Consider the following 22,412-nt stretch of genomic DNA (forward strand, 5'->3'; position numbering starts at 1 on the left):
AGGGTGGAATCCCACAAATGCCCCCCCCCCCCCCCCCCACTAAAACAAACAGTCCATGCCATGGTGCTGGACGCACGTGTCATCTTGGCGATGTCCAGGGTCAGATGGCCTGTCAATGGCCGACGCGGATGCATGTGGGGAACCCCGGCGTCACGCTCCCGGACACTAAGGCGCTGACGCTACTGGCTGTGACAGCACTCTTATCTGTCCTTCTTCCCAGAATCTCCTTTTCTTCCTTGCATAAAAACACGAAAGTGAAGCTCACGCTCTGTTTCCGACGCCCCGCTCCTGTAGACTCGCGGGCCCCAGTGTATTTTAAGCTGCCAAACAGATTGACATGAAAGATGACAGGAACAGCCACCTCCTACTGTACACAGGGCGAACGGTGGCCTTCTAGCGGCCTGCTGGGCGGCTCTGCCTGATTCCAGTAAATGTCAATAAAAATCTTGAAGGCAACAAGGATCAAAATAAAGGGGGGTCTGGATGAGCCGTTGCCGTGATTCGGGGAGCGGTATCGCCCCCCTGGCACTGGCTCCCGGCTCCGCTGCCAGTCGCCCGGTTTGGCCTGCGGGCACTGCAGCCATCTTCTCCACGTAATGGGCTAATTATATGCCGAGGATGGGCCTGCAGACGCGGAAATGAGACAAGGAACCATGGAAACTGCTGGCAAATGATGATGCCGGTCTCAGGAGGAATGGAGCGGCTGCACACGTCCCCGCCGTCCTCCTCAAAGGCCAGCGTCTCTAATGGAGGATTATTAATATTACCCGGTTTATTTGGCTGCATCCAGAGTGAAGCGCACAGATAGTAACTTCATTTATCCTTATAAAACTGGATACAAGTTCATCTCTGTACCCGGATGCCAGTTTAGGTTCGAACACAGTGCTTACACAGGGGGCACTACAGCTGTGAAAACCTGAGACTATGGTATGGGTCAGGCCCGTAGCCAGAAATAAATTCCGGTGGGGTCCCCGCCCTGGGTGATTCTGCCAACTCACCAACCCTGGGGGAGCAGGTGGGGATGTCCCCCTCGGTAGATTTCACAAACTGGGGGTAAGCAAATTTTGATGGTGATTCAAAACTCATTTTCGTGTCTGGCTGCTTGTCTGATCAGTAGCAAACAGGAGGAGGAATCAAACCCGTAATTTTACTACATGGGTATATGTATGTGTCTTTACTACAGAAACATGGGACAACATACTCAAACAAACATGTATTGTACTCTGTGGTAAGGCTTCATGGTTAACCACGACCTTATGAAACAAAAAAAGCGCAACAGCGCCAAAACATCAACATGTATACATACACAAACACAGACACGCAGATAGGCACAGTCCACAGCTGAGCCTACCTGTCCAAAAGCTACTGAGTTTAATACTGCTTGAGGTGTCAGATTTAGGGGTTAGAGTGAACATCTTTCTTTGTAAACTGTAGAGACCCTGTGCTCATGCCTGTGCCCTTGTAACACACATGTCCATCTCGATGTTCACATGACCGCACCTTGCTGAGGTGTCATTATTTCTCCAGTGTAACACACGTTCTGGAAATCATCTCCTGACCAAGACACTCTGTAGGAGGCTGACGTCTCATTATTGACTCCCACTCTGTCAGCTACCACACATGCAAACTACCCCCACCACTGGGAATTTTAACATTTAAAGGGACCAACTGTATGACTTGGAGCATCTCCCTTGTGCTGCCCAGTTCACAGCAGATCAAACTTGGGATTCTCCAGGCCCCTCTTCTGGGCCCCCACAGCAAAATATCCCAGGATTCATAACAATAAAAGCAACTGAATCCGTCAGCCACTATCAGGCCGCTTATCTGGGAACTGGGGCACAGACTCCATTACACTGTATTGTGTATTGATCAGACCAAAGAAAGACCCAGAATTTATTGATCATCTAAAAATGAGAAAAAATGGGTCAGTAAATACCAGTATGCTGATTCAGCAAAAATATGCCATATGTTGAATTTCTAACTACTGTGGACACAAACTGTCATTAAATGCAGAATTGTTACTCATCAGTCTCATTAGACATGGTAGAACTTGACAAAGTATTTTTTGATTCTTGACTCAATCCTTAAAATGAGGGCTGGTTCAGCCAATTTTTAATTATGGACCTTATTTCTACCAAGCCATTAATTATTCAAATCGTTCCTGCTGCTTCAATTAAATAATTAAGAACCCATGTCCCCCTTTTTTATAGATAAGTCACAGGCATGAAATCTGCACAACAAAAATATCAATTTTATATTAAAGACGAGTTAACTTCTGAAGAATTACTAACCCAGTGGAAGTTTAAAGGGATTTCATTTCAGTGTGTAGCAGAAATTAGAGCCTTTGATTGTTTTCAGCTCTTATCAAGGGCCACAGTCAATCTAATCGCCTTTTCATGTTCTCCGTTGTGGCAGCTGGATCATCGTTAGTGCTGGCATTTCTCAGAACAGGCAGTCAAGCTGCATTGACCAACATACAAATAACATTGGGACATGAAAAAATATTGTAGTGGTTGGTTGGAGAGGTGCTACTCAAAACTACTGTACATCCTTTTCACACAGATGTGCTTATAGTTCATTTTGTCATACAAGCATAGGAAAGAAGTTTCAGTTCATCAGTGAGAGAGCTGCATTTCAGCTGCAGCTATGTGTGTGTGTGTGCGTGTGTGTGTGTGTATGCGTGTGTGCATTCCTGGTGCCACAGCCGCTCCACATCTAGCCAGGCACACAGCACCCTGTGCGGGTGAATTTCGGCCCGGGTTGGCTCAGTCTGAACTGTAATCTGGCTAAACATAAATGCTAATCAAATGCCTCAGTTATTGTGGCTAAAGTAGAGCTGGGGCGGACAATTTTATCCGCAAAGGGCCAGTGTCTGTGGAGGTTTTTGGGACAACCATTAGGTCAGCTGTTTAAACCCAGGTGTGAGGACTCTTCAGCCAATCAGTCTTTTAATTAATAATCTAATTAGGGAGTTGCAGCAAAAACCTGCATACACAACGGCCCTTTCTGGATAAGACTGGCCACCCTTGAAATAGAGGATCAGCCTTTTTTCTAACCAACCGTGAATGCTTAATGAGCGCACTCTGAAGTGAGGAATGTGGTAGAGGGGAGAGAATTGTTTAATGGAGACAGACAGCCAGGGATGGGGTAGCACGAGCTCTGGCTCGGCCTGGCCTCTGGACACGGTCATTAAGCTACTAGCGAGGAAGAGCGTCCTCACATTTATAGCTACAGGTGGATGCCTGGCAGGCTGTGAAACTCCAAAGCTCTGTATACGGGCACTTAAACCCCAGCATGTGAGGGGTGCAGGAACTCTGTTCTTGCCCGACGTCAGGACGTCGACACGCAGGCAGAAACCTGGCACTTCTCTGCAGTGTGAGCAGCGATGCATGCAAACAGAATATCCTGTAATTGCTTCTTAATCTCACAGCTGTCGTGGGGCAGCACTGGGGAGTTAAACTGAGTTTCTGAGAAGAAATCTGCCAGAGTTTCATAGCCCCGGCGTATTTTCCTCCTCAAAGAGAGGATGCAGATCTGGTTACCCCTCTCCCGGCCAACCTGTTCAGCAGGACATTGTCTCCCAGATCCCGTTAAGGGTGTCACGTGTTACCCTTTGGCAGTGCTCGCACCAAAGAAGGGCAAACAGGTCAGTGTATCTGCACAATAGTGTGGGAACAACCAGCAAGAGGCACAATGGCTAATGACCTTGGTTCTTGCTGTTGTACCCTAAAACTCAAGCACTTGACAAAAAAAAAAAAAACCTACAAGTGTGTAAATAATCTGACAGCAATCACTTTGTATATAAGTGTGTGTTAGGCAGCAAAAGTGATCTAAGATGAGTTCTCTGAAAGGGGGGGGGGGTTTCTATTTATGTACAACGAGCACAATCACTTTTTGAAAAAGTCAAGAAAAGGCATTGACTGAACAAGCAGGCATCCAGATCTCATCCTCCAGGCTAAAATAAACTCCTCTTTTTGCCAGAAGTATCAATAAATAACGAGCTCACAGTTTGCCGAAAGGCTGAACTTCAACAAGAAGTACTGCAGGAAGAAAAACACAAACAATCTGGTTGCATTCAGGATAATTAGCTAGATCTCCCAATAAGTGTTTCATAGGCAAAAACCTGTCAGGAAGGTCAGTTTTGTTTAGAGGATGACATGTTGTTTCTTTGTTTGTTAATTGGTTCTGGGTTCACACAAGTAGCTAATTTGAGTATTACTATAAAGCCTAAAACTGTCCACACAAACCAGTTGTGCATGTAATTGCCTCTACTACCTGAGCTCTGATTCAGCCGGCTGTACGTCTCAAAGAGAATCCCAATTTTGGAAACATATAGAAGAAGCACTGCGGTAATTCCAGCTGCTAAATTCATCTTACATCAGTCGGGAATACAAATACCATTCTGCTGAAATGTACAAAAATAAGATCACCACTTCTTATTACTGTGACATGAGCTAAGGGGTAAATGCACTGTCTTATACAGAAGAAATAGTTTTTCTTTCTTTTTTTTTCTTTTTCATTTTTCCAGACCCGTGTTGAGTTCCCACACTCTGTGTAGAGAACACGACTAAGAAATTTTTGAAACTGAGGCACTACAGGTGGGGGGTGGAAAGCTTCTCTCAACCATATGGTTCGAAATGATTTTTCTTTCCGGCCGATGCGAATGCGACGCTTTTTTCCCATCTCCTGTCTGAACAAACACGGAATGACAATGACCCGGCCCGATGAAATCTGTTCGCTTTTCAAAACCCGTTGGAGGACAACATAAAAAAAAAAATTTACCACTGAGGAGGAAGGTCCACCAGTCATGTAGTGAAAGGAGTGTCTTCTAAGACAAAGGCAGCATTCATTAGCAGATAAAGTTTTGTTAGTCCTTCCCCACACTGAGTGTGGCAGAAAGCCCCATCTAATAGGGTCCTTCAGAAAGGACAAAGAATGTTGCCCCAACAGAGAGCTGCGGAGGAAAGTAACAAAACCGAAAAAACAAAGGAAGCCCCAGGCCCGCCAGTGGTGATAGCTCACCCAGCAGTCAAAAGAAAAGAGATAACAGAAGATCAAACGCTGACGCATGCAGGTAACCGGCCAACTGAGTGGCTAGTCAGGCGACCAACCCCCACGCCAAGCTCCCGTACCACCATCTGTGACTAAGAGCCCCAGTCAAGCTGTAAAATATAGGAGCCTGGTGTGAAAGCCAGAGGCTGAGCTCTCCTTTTGTCTCCGAGGATGAAGGCCTCGGCCCGGCCCCCTTCAATTCCTCCAGGTTGCCAGTAGCGTTATTTCGGCTTCGGCTAAGTGGGCTCATCACGAAGAACACTTTTATCACCAAGCTGTTGCCTCGGTGGAGGAGTGACGGGTGTGCGTGTTTGGGGGTGGGTGTTTTTGCCAGTTGCCTGTGAATCCGCAGGGAGCTGCAGCCACGTGGAATACGGTAATCTCACCTCCCAGCCCCAAATGCATCCACGCCGCTGGGGCCCCTAGTCTCACCTTTCCGCCGCATAAACGCCTGGCCGTCTGCGGTTCCTTTTTATCAACTCCTGTGGCTCGCGAAGCCCAAGATAACATGTTGTGCCGCGTGACGCTCTTATTATTCTGCATAATTACATCCAGCCAATTAATGCCCCCGGCACCTAGGGCAACGCTGGAGTCTTTCTTCTTCGCTTCATTAATTATTGGTGCGTGAGAATAAGCCGCACCGCAGCCCAAAGCCGTGTTAAGTGCAGGGAGCATGATGTGTTGATATCCCCTTTGTTTTTTCCGGCTCCCCTTCACAAGTGGGATAGCAGAGCCAGTGCTTGACCCGTGTCTGGTTCCGCACCCCTGTTCTTTGCTTGCGAAAGACATAATTTAAGACTAAAGCTCCAGTTAGATCTAATCGGAAATCCCCCCCCCCCCCCCCCCCACTACCGGTGAGCTGGCAGGATCTTCTGCGCTGTATTCAGCACTCACACATGTTTCAGACAAACTAAATAAAGGGCTGCAGTAAATGAAGGGTGCATTCTGGGAAACAAACAAAACAAAATAAACCACCATGGCATGGACATCTTATCATGCTAAGTTGAAGGCAGTCCTTTTACATGAAGAAATACCTTCTATACGGGTCGCTTTAGCGTGACTGAAACACTTGCCAGCAATGAAGATGACAAACTCTGTCCCCAAAGTCAGTTATTCCATGATATTTCCACAGAAGCACAACGACACCAAATATTAGCCTGCTCACTGTGTTATAATGATCGTCTCAGCTTCCTGTGACACAGACCGGCCCAAAAATGAAACAAAGGTGCATGCTGTCCGGACCGATCCAGCTGACCTGCCACGGGCTCATCTGGAATTTAAAACACCACGACCTGAGAATCCTTCACTTATAACAGTCCGACGCAAAGACAGACACACGTGTGAAGGCATGCGCTCGCTGGACTGTCCCATGCATACTGCAGAACAGCAGGGTGTGGCAAGTGACCAACAAACAAAAAAAAACAGGAAACAGGAAGAGATTTACCGCTTATAATTGGCTGGCCTTCAGACACCCTCTCTGCGACCACGGCATGGTACACGTCCTTCGTAAACCCAGCTTTGCAGGGCGAGGGGTCTTCACCCTCTGCAGAGATCTGTGAAGAAGTCACACATGGCTTTTGTTATTCCTTTGATTATTATTATTATTATTATTTGACTATGATGCTCTTAATGGCCACCCTCGCCGTCTCCAGGTCACTTCCGAACTCGCCGTTGGTCACACAGCAGCATCTGTTGTTTTTAAGTGAGCCGCAATTAGCGTAATGAGGCCAAAGGGTTAAGCATTTGCTAGGGAGACTGGCTATGCAAGAACAAACCCCATTTGTTCATTGGGAACAGACTGTAACGCGGGCTTGGGGCTCCTGATCACTGGGCATTTCTCCGTAGGCCATCGTTTTAAAGACTGACACGGAAAGAGAATGAACAAGCAAGCAACAGCAGCAATCGTTCACTGTGTAAATCCGGCATAATTACCGCGTCTCGTCGGAAATTTTAAACCCACTGCTCTCTGGCTCTCTTTCACAAGAGCTTCTCCTCAGAGTCAAACACATCTCGCTGTTGGCTGACCTCTGGATTTATTTTTTTTTTTGTCGTTCTTTTGTCGCTATTTTTATTGTTTTGTTAGTCTTGATAAATCTGAGTGTGCTCCTCACATTCTAGGAACCACTCTGCCGCAGCCCAGGGCACCATTATCCATAGCAGGCAGCCCTTGCTCCCTCGCCCCCGAATCCACGCTATTCAAAAGAGCCGTTGTACTCCGGCCCTCGCACGGCACACAATAGACCTACACATACCCCACCCCTTTAAAACCCAATCTGAAATTGCTGGACTTAACAAGAAACATTTCCTCCATAAACAATTTATTGGTTGTCTTCAACACTGACATTGTCATGGGTCTTTGTGTCCCTTTTTAAGCGAGGTAAGCCACACCCAGTTATGGGCAAGGAGTCTTTTGGCCGTCATGCTCTTTTATAGCAAGTGATATTGAAAACCATTCATATTAAGCTTTTTTTTGTATTATGTAAGTTAAATAAAAGAGACAACTGACTTGGTCAGTGATATCAAATATTCATGATTTCCAATTAACCAGTGGTATAAAATATCTATAAATCACTCATTTAAACTAGAATGTATCAAAAATGAATGGAATTGTCAAACCAACGTTATTGTGAAATACGTGGGATAAAGGAGCATGGAATGATAAGGGTTGGAGAGAAGTGAAGAATATCAGTACCAGAAAAAAACTCCCATCTATTATGGTAATTGACATGCGGGGGTTGCAGGGAGGGGTTTGAGGGTGAAATCACAGACACGTTTGACCCGGGCGAACCGAACTTTTTAGCGCAGCAGCCATAGACACGGGCTCCATACAGCAGCTACTGACACCGCCGACCCCACTTCGACCTGGGACCCTTAGACAATGTGGTCCGAGCTCCAGGGCGATGCTGCTTTGTGGGTATTCGTGCCACTTGCCATTTTCAATCACTCGAATTTAAACTGGGTTAAATCGTGTTTATTACTAAACGGATTGCACAGCCACATACTGCACACAAGGGACAATGCAGGCTCTTCTGTGCATACCACTTACTCCATATAAATGTCGTCTAACATTACTTTTTTGCAAACCCAAGTCATTACAGGATGGAAATATTGTAAAATCGTAGCAAAAATGATCAGACAAAAGGTTATTAATCACGATTTGTCGTAATAGGAAATTATATAAATGAATTCAATTACTTTTCAGTTTAATGATATACCCTTGTCTAAGATCAAATGAAATTTACTCATTTATTCGCCCTGTGTAGGGCGAAAAAACTATATTTTTTTTCTGTAATTTTCTATCTTCTGAAAACTACCGAGTGTCTTACGGGAAAGTGGTTCGCAGGCGACACAGAGGCTGCTCTCCGGCCATGAAAGCGCTTTCATTAGCCGATGTTGATTGCAGCCTTTTAAATCCGTCGCTACGTGTATATTCCCCATTAGCCCATCCTGCGTGCCCGCAGGTCGCAAACAAGCGCCCTTTACACATCTGTGACTGTAAGTGGATCCGCCGGACCTCACAAAAGGCTGGGCGAATGGGAGGCTCGTTTATGTTAGTAATTCTTCCCAAAAGAGTCGTGTGACAAGCTTCACAATCAAGACCCCCTCCCCAAGGAAGAAATAAACATAAATTTAGAATTGCAGGCCACTGAAAAAGCTCTAATTAAAAAGTAAGCACTCGCTTCCTATCCCGCGAACATGGGACATTTGGAAAAAAAAAAGAATATAGTATGTCGCTACCATGGACAGTAACTCTAAACGGCATAGCAGATGAGGCTACGGACCTCTAATACTGTCCTACATGCCGGAATTTGCCATGTGCTCCAGAAGAAAAATGCATTTTTAATTTTCCGAGTAACATTTAGCAATAAGGAAAACATTTGGTGCATTTGAAACGCTAAAATCAACCAACAACGGAATCGTGTTTGCAACCGGCACAAACAGCCGGTTTCTGCGTTTTTGTGTCTGGCATGAAAGCAACGCACGATGTCCCAAACCTATTATTCGCTATATTACAATAAACTCATCCCACTAATATTATATATATATATTCAGAAGAAAACTCTATCGGGAATGCTAAAGACGGAGAAACGCTGAATCTTCACTGTATCGCATCGTCGGAGACTCGCCAAAGAAGCCAGCATAACTCCCCAACATTGTACAAAATCGCCGTTAAACAAACATTACCTGCAAAGCTGCCAGGAGCATCAGCAGGGTGCTTCCTGTAAGGTACATGGTTTTAGTATCCACTTTCTGCAGTCGGGGACAAAATGCTCCTTCCCTTCTCGTTACAGAGATCCCTGGAACAAAGGTAGGACTGGGAGCACCATGAAGCAGCCTCCACCCAACGCTGTCCGCACCGTACTGAGATCGCTGTATGGTACTGAGGCTGCAAATCCCTTCCCAGGCTCACCAGTACAAAAAACCCTCCCAGACACCTCACTGTCTCTCCCTGCTGGTCGCATCGCCCATTTTCACATCATTCAGATTGATGGATTCCCCCCCCCCTCTTAAATCTCCCCTGGCTTACATTAGTAACCCCTCCTCCTTAACAACAAAAAAGAATTTCTCCTTCCTTTATTATAACCTATCCAGCCCCACGCAATCCCACGGTTCATTTAAAAGAGGGGTATAGAGACTTCTGCATTTCAAAGCACGTATTAGCTCTGCTGTTTTAGGGTCTATTATATGGAGGTATTGTTTGGTTAATCAGTTGCAAGTAGACTAGTTTTAAAGTGAATAAAGAAGACGGTAGAAAACAACGCGTGTTTTGAAATGTTAGGTAAACTCTGTCCGCTCCGCTTTTTACGTTTTCTGAAATATCAAGTTAAACTAAAATTATCTGCTTGACCACCGTATAATAATGCGAAAAATGATTATATCACTATCATTAATTCACCAGACACAGAATTTACACTATTGGAAAAGAATAAATTGCGTTTTCCATCAAAACGCCCCAAACTCTTGCCAGATGCAGAATGAATTACCCTGGGGAATCTTAACAGAGATCTAGCTGGAAGAAGTAGACTTTTATCAAGCGATTTCAAAAGCTTTCTCGGACATCTGGAGCAGTCCGGATCGTTCGCTAGCATTTCTGCCGCTACAGTACGGCTACTGTGTCTCACCCATACCAATGTACCGGAGTTTGTTGCAGACAAGTTTAACGGTGTAAGAAACCAATTTGGAGTCATTTGAACATCCTGCAGGAATGTCTGCTAGCGTGATCCGGGATGAGGAGAGTGATAGAATAGGTAATGTAACTGTTGTCTGTGGCTGTTTGAGAGAGTGGATGGAGGGCAGGGTGGCAGGCTGTATCCATCTGTTCTTACTGTTGAAGCCTGCACGTAACCGGGATGCTACACTCGACTGCCTGTCCAATGCTTGATGTGCAGCCGGCGCCGCGTCTTTCTGGGTATAGCAAGGCCGACTTGCCAAGCCATCACATATACGGAGAACATAAGCTGTGAGACTATTCGCAGGCTCCCAGCTATCGGACTAGCTCTGACAGATCGGTATACCTGGTTTTCAGCTGTGTATCTCTATGGCAGACACAGTGGCAATTAAGGACCAACTGTAGCCCTATAATTGTGCCGCACAATGTACGTCTAATAGTTATTATAAATAGGCCTACTGCTGTGAATTTATAAATTAATTTAATTTCACGTTCCATCCACTTTAGAGGCCACAGTGTTTAAAATAATGCTTTTGTTGTACATTCCCAGTGTTTGAAGTGGGCCGTCGTGTTTTTTCTTCAGAGTATCAGAAATGTTTCTTGCAGGCTGGCGCCAGGAGTGAATAACAAGGTGAGCATATTCCATCACATATCAAAAAATAAAAGTGAATCGGCCTAGTATGAACATAGCCTACGCATTATGCAGCTAAATGTAAAGAAGTTAAAGTAATCGTGCTATTTCACTGGCACACAGGACCCTAGTTGCCATGCGGTTCCAGTTCGTTTCAGTTTTCCATTGCAGAAAGGTAAAGGCGTTGCCGGGTTTGCAGAGCGACAGTGACGTAAACCCGAAGAGACACTTATTTATTGTTCATACATTGTACATGATTATTTACTATATGTTAATTTCCGCAAGCACATCTGTGACAATCGCAGTGTTATGTTAACATCGCACGCTAGAGGAATTAGCATTTGCTTGCGTAAATTTGCATTACGAATCCATTAATTTCACCTGTTTTATAATACTTTTCCAAGATCCGAGGTATTGCCAATACACCGCGATGTGCGATGCTATTAGTAATGAATGATACATATAGAATATACCACTTTTCCTTCAGTCATTCCATGCACAAAACACCTGTATCTCTACAATTTCAATGAATCGGATGGTGGTGACGCAACCAGCTCGGTTTGGTCATGCTTTCGGTCCTGCTAATAGGGCCCTGGCAGCGTGCTTACGACTCAGCTACGGCTGGCTCACTTTGCGACGGAAAGCCGCTAATTCGCGGTATGGCTCAAGTTCCACCCAGTTCTTAGTGGCAGTGGAAAAGCGCCATAAATTAGAAAACGGCGAATTCTGTTAAAAACAAAATATCTGAAGAACGTCACAGCCGTAGGTGTAAAAGGCGCCATATGTGGCTCCTTTACATTTTCCCAATATCTTTATTTTAACGGGTGTAAATGCGCTACCCAGAGATCCTCCTTTCACAAGGAGGCCGCACTGCCATCTCACTGTATTCATTTTCACACGCTCAGTTCTCCTTAATTTGCATATTTGCAGATCAGCCTGAGCTATTACATTACATTTATACAGCTGCTTAGCATAATGTTTTATTATCGAAAGCAAGTTCACATTTTTATGTGTATATATAGGTGCACAATTTGCTGCAAGAATTCTTCTGCCGTCATTGTAAACTTAAACTTGGATAGGGGATAACAAACTTTTTCAGATAATTTTGAAACATTTCAAGGCCATACTGATTTAGTAATTCCTCAAGTTAGGCCTGCTGTTGAGGGGGGCAAGTGTTATGTGGAAAGGGATTAAAACCTTCCTGGTTCAGTAAGGAGTGTATAGGACTTTGGGCTTGATTTTGAACCTTTAAACTATTTTTCCCAATACGGTCTTTTGGAAGCCTGGGAGCTTGGAGGGAGCAAAAATGTGGACTGTCTGACCGGGAGCTTGAAGGGAGCAAAAATGTGGATCAGCTTTGGGTCCTGAAGAACAACACTGAATGATTTACTTTGTTAAGGATGCGATCATCAGGTCCTGAAAACCTTATTATTTAGTGTGATGTTCAAAATAATTAACGTTGTCATGTGAAACATCAGGGTTGTCTGTGTTATGAATTAATGGCCTTATCTCATGGCACTTACAGTAACTAATCGTAATGTCATAACATGCTGTGTTTTCTTCGTATTTTAGGGACAATGAGCAATAATCACATAAAAATAAGCTTTATTTCCTCACTGCTTTCCATACATTGCTTTTGAGTCACTATCGCATAAAGACAATTTTAAGAACTGAATGCCAGCTAACAAATATTAATTTGTCAGTCAAAATAATGAAAATGCAATTAAGTAAAACCAAAATAGAACTGAAATTGTAAAATGCAAACACATACTGAAAGTATGAATCTTGTAACTGCCAGTGTTTAAAAAGCTAGATTTTAAATAGGCTAAAGAAACAAACTGAGTAGAAGAGTTTGGCTATGCTAAGAACGGGAGCCCCTCCTCCCAGAATCTGATTCGCGGTTGTCCTGGCGGATTTACAGGGAGTAATAAAACACTGGCCAATATGGTCATAACTACCATACAGAGAAAGCCACCAATTATAATTTTTTAGCTAATGAGTATGACATGCTATATTCATCCCATTCTTGCATTTTTATACTTACAGTGGTTACGCTAAAATGATGCTGTTTCAGGCCGTTTGTATAATTACAGCTTTAGAATTTTAAATCATGAAAGTCTTCCTTATAGAGGAGGTATGTGGGTTGTGCGTGAGCTGTATAGAAAGAGGCCAATTAAGTGCTGGTTTATCGTGGGTAAATAGTGAGGCAGTAGCTTCCGTGTATCTATTCTGATATAAAAGTGGACATTGTGCTGGAATTATGTTAAATGTTGATTTTGTTGTTCAGTTTTATTAATTTATTATATTAGCATTGTTATGTTCTCTTTAGCCCATAATTGCACACTGCTATAGCTTTAAAATAAATGAACTGGATTTAAAACATTGAGCCATAATCCAGGCTTTAGGCAGAGATGTGGTTCAGTGGGACACGTGATTCAGTGCTAAAACACTTTGATGATTGAGCTCATTCCAGTGACTCATTGCTGACAAAACTGTTTTTTGGCAATTTTTTCTTACTCCTAAACATACATCCATTGCCTGTTTTTATTTCTTCTGGAGACTTTTTATGATTGATTCTCCTTTGTGACCAGCTATGCACTTGTTTTCATTTGCCTGTTTGTTGACTTTCGTTTGTCTCATTCAATCAGGACGTCGCCAGAATATAGCTTTCAAACTCCCATGCATTATTGTAACCAGAGCGCTCCGTATCAGAGGGAAATTACAATTGGAAAGCAGAAGGTCTCGCGGGGATCACGCTGAGGCAGAAGGGCGTCTGTCTTCTTTGCATTTCAAACTAAAAGCCTCTAGACTTTAGACTGGCTGACTTTCTTAGCTGCCACTGAGTGGACTGACAGAGTTCAAAGTATTACTCATGTAGGGCCTTTTAACTGGAAGAGTAGGGCCCGGGACACACTGGAGGTGTGGTGTGTGCCTCACGGCTGCGACACAAAAGCGTTGCGGCATGATTCCCCCAGTTTGTCCACACCACCTATATTGTTGCTGCAGTGCAACTACTGCAGACCCTATCTTTCTACATTGAATTTCTACATTTACCTTTGATAATGGCCATCAGTGATAGAACGTTTTGGTTTAGAAAAGTTAGAAAAGTTATTTCTGCTGCATTGCGACCATAGACCCTCGCTTACTCACTGCCCTGCATCACTGTAAAATTTTAGCAAGCGACACTTGTGCATCTTCTTTGCTCGAAATGGGTAATTAGATGACGGAGCCATTTCAGCATTTATTTAATGTGCTTGTGGTCAGATGTTCATTCTTTCAGTTCATTTAATGCAAGAGTAACTTATGTGGGTGAAAATGGTAATATGTGACTGCAATGAGGGAAAAGCTGCACAATGGTTTTGGGAAAAGCTGTGATGGGGTGGGGGCTGTTTTCTTAGGTGACCTACAGTTTGGTAGCTACCTCACACCCCGGGTGGGTCGTCTGTCTTACATAGTCTGTCCCTCGATCCTCCAAAACACCTCAATGTCAAGATGACAGCTTGGACAAATCGCTTCCCTGGAGTTAAATAAGTCCCTTGAAGGAAATTAGGCAAAAACTTTATACTGTTTAATGACCATGTTCATATCAATGACAACTGAAATTCTTTACAGGAATGCAAATTTTCACAGGTCATTATTTTTCCATCCCAAGAGACCCCTTGGATTGGAGTCTAAATTAGCAACAAATGTCAGGACCTCGGAAATGATTTAAACCCCCACGCCACTGAACCATTTGTGATGGTATCATCTGTTTCACTTTGTCGTTTTGGGCAAAAGTGACAACTGAATAAATAAAAGAAAATCCGGTGTACCACCTGTATTAGCAAAAAAACAAGCTCCATTTGATTTAAATAAACATTGGCAATGTAAGTGACATGTTCTGCTGAAAGATTATAAACTCATATTCTATCGCAGTGTTCAGTATTATAATAGTTATAGCAGGAAATAATACTGAAGCAGACACACCTGGCATTAATTCTCAACACTTTGTCCAGTGATACATTTAATACAGTCTGATGGTTTCTTCTCCCAAAATAAGCTTTAATGAAAGCAAGCACTTAACTAAGGCCTTTCTGTTAAAACTAAAATATTGCAAACATTGTGCTGTTCTGCAGACATTTAACTTCCTTTGTACGAGATGTCTTCATTATTCTATTATTATTTTACATGTTTCTAATGAACCTGTAATACTCCATTCATTTTATGAGTCATTGAATGCAGATACATATTTCTGCTTATATTAGACATTACCCCTACATTAAAAATCGCTTCAGTGTTACAGCGGTTTTAAGAACTTGCAAATTCCATCCTTATTCCTGAAATAAAATATGCCTAATGGGGGGGTATTTTTATTTCTGTTACTTACTATGGATGCTTTGATTATGTTTTTTAAAGATGGCTGTGTGTAGTGTGGGGGGGGGGGGGGGAGTCAAAGAATTCAGAATCCGTGGTGGGTGGGATTATGCAAACAGATACAGTTATAGTGTGGTTTATTTGTACTGGACGTCCTGCACGTATGGAATGAGTGGGTCTGGCTACTGTTAGAGACTCGGGTCATCAGGTTAGCATAGTAGAGAGTTGAAACCCTCGTCTGTTCCACATGGGACTTCTCACGATGAATTTGGCACGGCTGCATCACATCCTCAAAGTTTCCCAGCAGGGCTGCATGTTCAGCAGCGGTCTTGTGGACAGCTTGTGCATGCCGGTGTTCATCGCGACAAGCATCTCACTTAATTAGGCCCGACTGGATTGTCACACAACAGCGAGTTAGGTGCAGCGTCTCTCAGACGGCTACAGGCTGCTTACAGCGCTCACTACATGTGAATTTTTGCTCCTACAAACAAGCCAGCAAACTGAACAGATATGTCCTCCTCAGTTGAGCTGGTTCATCTGGACCCTCAAACAAAGTGAGGCAAATTTGGAACTGATTTAATGAAGTTAGATCCGGTTACATAACTGTTTGTATGACATGTTGATAAAAATTAGCCTGAAGTGCAGTGAGCTGCACAATGGTTGCTTCCCTTCAGCTGTGGGTCAGCTGTCTTTACTGAAGGCCACATTCGCTCTCATGTCTCTTAGATATTGTTAGTGCAGCTCTGAATCCTGTAAGGCACCTGAACCCAAAGCTGGTGACCATCACAGTTCAGAATACCGCTTGAGACTGATAGCATAGCCGGTGTAATTACGAACAGAGTCTGCTGGCTTGGACCAAACCAGCCTTGCTGTTAGTCATGAAATTGTAAATGAGAAGAAGCAGGTAAAAAGAAATTAATGTTTGATTAATGTTTCTTTTTTATGTGTATAGTTTGCTGAATGCCTATTTCATGCTCATTTTCTGCTTAATAAAGATGTGCACAACAGTGCCAGTGTGCAGCTAAAGGAATCAGTGCTCACAAAGTTTCAGTATTGCTCCTAGCATCAGTGTGTCCTGGGCAAACTCCCGTAAAGAGGAAACCTCAAGCCAAGCCAGAATGCTGACGCAGCGTCGCTGGGAGACCTAACCAGGTATGCTGGAGCCGTCTCCTTAATCGATGAGGATTTATGTCTATCAGCTTTCACAGGAGAGCTTTTAATGGTGAGGAAGATTTAACTGTGAATTAGAGGCTTGTTTTGTTTCCATGATAAAAGGCGCTTTTATTTCCTGGTTATAAAAAGAGACTGGAGCCTCACAGGGTGGGGTAATGTGACCGAGCGCTCGTCTAGGTGACCAGAGAAGCAATTTCCTCCCACCCAGGGTAATCCAGGCATCCCTGTGGAGCTGTTATTGCAGAGGCTGGATGTGGGGCCCGTGTTACTGGCCCTCGGTGACCTTCCACGTTTTCCGCAGCTCCATGGTGTAAACACAGCGGAAGCAAGGACACCTTAGCCCTGCAGTGGTACCCACTGGGTCCTTGAAGGTGCTGACATGCAGGAATAAACATTAATAACATGGCCGCACCTCCTTCTGTTGCGTTCTTACGGGGTTAATTATGCCAGTGGCTGTGTTTACGGCCACTCAAACCTCACATTTGCTCGTGGCCTCTGAGATTAATATTTAGTTTAGGGATGCTACACTAAATATTAAATAAATACTTTCGTTATTTTGACGATGCTGAAGCAGCATGTTCTGCTATCCAGCCAGCTAGCTATGATCTTCAGATTTTACTCGCTAGCTATTTATTTAGTTGACTTGTGAGATGGAGTGGAATTGACTTTGTGAGTGAGTCGCCCCAGGTTAGCGCTTCATTATTTTGGTAGTCAAATATGGATAATATATTGATTTCTCAATAGTCATTTTCTGACTAAAATGTCTTGATTTGTAATGTTTTTTGGCGCCAAGGCCTGAATTGCTTAGCTGTGTAATTCTGTCACCCAGAAAGACAGTTAAAAAGATCCATGCACAGCAAAAGCATGGCACCTCACCTCATACCCACCTCACGGACTATGCCTCCTAGAGACTACTCCTCTTTTTGAATATTTTAGCGCGATAAAACTCAAGGAGAAGCTAAATCGCCAGCACGGGTCTGAAGGTGGCGCAGCTGCATGCGGCGACTGCGTCGCTGCCGTCCGGGACACTCCGTCATTCAACGATCAGCCCCCCAGTCCTCTGACAGCTTCTGCCAGGACGAGGGAGCGTATTGTCACCTGCTTAAAAGCGCCGGCTTAAAATATGGGGGCGAATATTATCTTTGACAGAGTTGAAATAACATTTTAATACATTTTCAGAGTCATATCCTCAGCCAAATACATTTGGGCTTCAGAAAAGCTAAAAATGTGATTTTAACTGGAGGGGACATGCAATGATGAGCATTTTAGGGAATAAAACACTTCAGTAAGGAGTTGTAGGTTTTTGTGGCAGTAAAGCCAACAGTATTCAGGACAACATCACAGGGGCTCTATTAGCTGGAGTTAGCCTAAAAGCATCTCCGAGATGCAAAATCTTCCCCATTAGTTTCAGAGTCTGTCAGCTAAAACGTGGCCAGCTGCCATTCTGCCCCAAATATGGATTACAGTCTGCATTTGTAAATAATTACTTAGGGTACTTTATAGCTTTGTAATTGCGTATTCAGATTGCTTAATTGTGAATGCCAGCCTTGTGTAAAAATTGTTATTTGACAGCATTGTCTTCGTTAGCCCCTGGCGGTGTTTGCCGGGTGACTCAAATTGTTCTGTACATGCATATACAAGTGCCTGTACATAATAACTGTGCGACAAATTATGTTCATAAACAGCAGCAAATTGTGATGGAAAAATCATAGGGCAGGTTTGATGAGAGCTGCTAATTAACAAGACACGTTGTTACTCCAAAATCCCATGGATAATGACTTTTTTGGCAAGAATTATAATATCTTTTGAATAATGTACATGCATGGGTGACACCTTTATCCAGAAAGATAAAGTGTAGTTAATTTAGATAGCTATAGCTTAACGTTAGGTTATTCAGGTACTTGACTCAAATCCACAACAGCAGTGCGTCTTGTAGGCCCTGAAACCTAAGAGTTAAGATAACCTTGGTTGATTTCCTCCTGCTTTTCACTGTTGTCATTTCACTATTGTCAAATATTTTGAGTATTTCACGCAAACAGGCGATCAGATGTGCTTTAAGGGTGTCTAATTTGATGCAAATCCATGTTTTCAACATGATTGTGTGAATAGTAAACAGGACGTGTAGCAATTTGGTGCAATTATTTACGTACCGGAGTACATGGTGATTTTTATGTCAGTGGCCCATTGTTGTCGGACCGCTTGAGGTTTAAAAGCAAGTCGATGGCTCACGTCCTTTTCCGAACCTGTCTTCCAGAAACCTCAGTTCTGCAGGAGAAGCGCTCCTCTGGTATGAATTTAACCTATGAATCCACAGACTGCTGGATACAGATTATTCACACGTAATTTTCTGATTCCTCTTGCTCAACAAACATGAAAAGTAACTCATAAATGAAGAGAATTCAGAACAGCACTGAGTGACAGATTGACTCTCTGACTAGGATTTCTGGGTGCCTTTATAGCATAATTGCACTTATTTTGAAGTACTGAATTTTCACTGTGGATTAAAATGTCTTAATTTCAGAATAGTGCTCCTTGTCTTCTATTGTTAAATACCCCTTATATATAGGTATAGATGACACGTACCACCCTGAAATTTTTATCATAAGCAGCATAAAAAGTTACAATGTTGCAAAAAAAAAAAAAATCACATTTCATTATTGTCCTGTTTAAACAAACACACTTAAAGCACAATACTTTCATAGGGATTTTTTTCACAGATGATATAGTATAATTTGTATTTATTTTTTTAACACAATAAAAAAATGAATCCAGCACAATGCACAGGACAAGAATACAAGAATAGAGAACATGGTAGATTTGTAATTATGCTCTTTTCGAGTCCTTCACATGTAAATTAAGACAGTACAAAGTAATATTCAGTTTTAAAGAAGTACTGGAGAGGTTACCCAGTGAAAAGGTATTAAAGCCGAAGTGCTACGGGTGGGATGCATACATAACACAGATCCTGGATGTATAACAGCATAAAGTGATCAGAAAGGCGGCCAAGATCTTCAGAAGAATGCAGAGTCTAGGCTTGTTCTAGGAACCTATAAATGCTTTAGGAAATCAACTGTTCCTGCGGTTTATGTGAAACCCAGAGTGCAAACCCCCCCCCCCCCAACACCACCCATTAGACCATTACATTTTGGGAAAGTTAACCCCATGGTTCCCGATGACCAAATGGCATTTCCATGAACTACATGCATTAAGAGACTGCCTGCGCATCACATTACCCCCCTCCCCCCCCCACCCCACCCCCGACAGACCCACAGCTGCTCTGCTTCTCGTTCAACAAGCTGCCCTTTGACAGCCCTCCCCTCCCAGTACATGTCAGTCATCTTCCCTGGGTCTGGAACTTTCTTCCTGCCTGTTCTCCTCACCCCCCCACAACACTTCTCTTTTCTTTGGCTTTCTTTCACTTGATTTATCTGCTCTGGCATGAGCAGGGAGCCGCTTACCCAGCGGAAGGGCAGGCCTGGGGATAACGGACAGCCCTGCCCTCCCCCGCAGAACACTGGCCAAGCCACTGCATAGGTCAGTCTGAGACTCTTGCCGCCCTCAGCTTCCCTCCCCTCCCCCCGAGGACTGGATTTCGGAAAACAGGAGACGGCAGACTGGCCGATTAAAGACACGATCAGTCCATTCGGCGCAAACCATTCCCCCCTCCCAGTCAACACACACCCTTTCGCAGCCAGGCCTTTACTGCACATTGCTGCCCACTGGGGGGGTATGGATGTCAACACATCCGAGTATTAAGCAGGGGGCGGAGCTAAGGCATTGCCTGTTTCTTATTGGATGCTCAGTCTACCACATGGAAGAGATGCTAGAAAGGAATCACGTGACCGCTTTGCTCAAACAGGCAGCACAGACACTGGAAGTTATGACTTTTATGTTGTGAAATTTAGTGACACTTTAACAGACGTAAATGACATATCTTACAACAGCTCCTCTGGGGGTGACGTGGGGACGCAGCTGTCCCAGGGGCCCTTCTGGGCCCCCGGCACTCAATCACAGGTGCTACATCAGCAGGACGCAGTGACAGAGCAGAAGCCGCAGAGCAGAGCTGTTCAGCTTGTCATTGGCTTCTTAATGATGCCGAGGAGGCATCACACCTGACGTCTGGCCTTGTCCTTCAGCACCTCAAACGCCGTCGGGGCCTCTGTCCCAAGACTCTGAGAGCCAAGCTCCTCACACTGCGACTGCAACAAATTAGGGAATTTATACATAATCACCTGTCTCAGGTGTCAATTCACGGCGGTCGGGGTTGGTTTGGGCGGCCTGGTGGGTAGTGGTGTTAGCTTGCACCCCCAGCGTTACCAATCCAATCCAGCCCTGTGTGGGCGGAGTTCGTTCCTCCCCTGCCCACCGTGCTTAGCTGTGAGTTTTGTCATGGAGCCAAAATGCACGCAGTTCGGGGGAATTAGTGGCTTGAATTCGCCATTAGTGGACGACTGGCTCCATCCGCAACCTGAGATAGACTGACATCCCATCCTGTGTGTTCCCTGCCTGACCTGCTGAGCCTCCCAGGATAGCCCTGGGATCCTGCCTGGAAAAAGGCGACAAAAATATGTCAAGACGTGCACAAGATCAGCAGGGCGTACAATCTGAAGCTGTGTATTTAAATTACCTTTGTGTAGCTATGTTTCTATATTTTACTACGCATTCGGTTATATAAATGAGGATGCTGGACTGCTGTTGTTAGCAGTATGGCTACATACATTTTCTGTTTATAAAATAATAGCTGAATCCAGAGTTTTCCGTGGCATCCAACTCAAAACATGCATAAAATAGACAGCCGAATATAGCTTCACAAGTCGTATACACACGGCGTTTTTTAAGTGTGAAGTCTATGTCACAAAGCAGACTTTCAAATGTCAGTTAATCCGATTAAACCTTTTTCATATTGTTATTTTTACTCTAGACCTCACACCTTTCAATCAGCCTGCCATCATATTATTTAACACAGGCATTTCATAAGATTATGAAGAGTCAATGCAATGTAATCGAAAGGAGGTTAGTCCTTTGTTTATCGATTTTGATAATTTTTTTGTATAGAATATGACTAGCTTTTCGATATTCACATTATATTTGTTTATATTATATTTATATTCACATTATATTTCTTTATTTGGCAGATCTTTTTTAGTTAAAGGGACAGTTAAGGGCCTTTCTCAGGGGCCCAAAGATGACATCACTCTGCCAACTCTGGGCTTTGAAGTGCCGACTTTCCAATCGCAGCATCTTTACTCGCTGAGCCATATACTACCCCCACATCGTAAGTCGATGAACCGTCTGTACCACATTATGGAGGTGTGATCAGAGCATCAGATGCCTTGACTTGATACGAGAACATATCAATAGTCAATAGTGATCTTCCATGGCAGCAGAAGAAAGCGGGAAAATCCACAGTGACAGAAAGCTGCTTGGAAGTGCCATAACCTTGGGTTTTTAACACCAGTGCTGACAATAAACGGCTTTGAACCGGTGTCAGCTTCCATTAGACAGCTACGGGTGAGCATAGGTGTCAGCAGGAGAGCACAGTGACGGTCGAGCCTTCCTCTTGAGTGGAAGAATTATTGCTTAATTTTTGATCTACAATGTTGCTTAATGCTGTGTCTCCCACCAAATGACACACATGGCAGAAAGTAAGGTCACTTTTTATGGTTCCTTCGCACAGCCAGGTGGAATTAAATTTATATTCAATAACCCCCCACCTTGCTACACTGCCATCCTCATGCCACGTTTAAGCAGAATGAAGAGCTGCAGGATCCAGGGGAGTAGCTTCTATTTTTAGGCTCTGAGATGCATACGGATAAGCACATCGGTTCCTGGAGCAGTTTGCGTGATGGATCACTCGTCATTATGAACTTGATGTAGTTATAATCTATCCAAGACATTTTCCATAAGCGGTTATCCAACGTCGGGTCACACTGAGCTAGGCGCCTATCCCAGTAAGGACATGGGACAAGACAGGGGACACACTGGACGGGATGCCAGGCCATCACAGGTCATGCCCACACAGTGACACATGGG

The 22,412-nt window shown here is 43.9% G+C and overlaps 1 protein-coding gene across 1 annotated transcript in view; it reads right to left on the reverse strand.

Moving 5' to 3' along the window:
- The window catches only part of cdh2 (cadherin 2, type 1, N-cadherin (neuronal)), a 51,993-nt gene extending 42,488 nt beyond the window's left edge, over positions 1-9,505 (reverse strand). Inside the window, exons 1-2 of the mRNA XM_023826758.2 lie at positions 9,238-9,505; positions 6,497-6,605 (exon numbers count right to left, since the gene is read on the reverse strand). Coding sequence (XP_023682526.1) covers positions 6,497-6,605; positions 9,238-9,285 — 157 coding nt within the window. The 5' untranslated portion in view covers positions 9,286-9,505. The remainder of the gene's footprint in view (positions 1-6,496; positions 6,606-9,237) is intronic.
- Positions 9,506-22,412: the final 12,907 nt, after the last annotated feature.

This window comes from Paramormyrops kingsleyae, chromosome 1, assembly GCF_048594095.1.
Source record: "Paramormyrops kingsleyae isolate MSU_618 chromosome 1, PKINGS_0.4, whole genome shotgun sequence".
In the NCBI taxonomy this organism is placed as follows: Eukaryota; Metazoa; Chordata; class Actinopteri; order Osteoglossiformes; family Mormyridae; genus Paramormyrops; species Paramormyrops kingsleyae.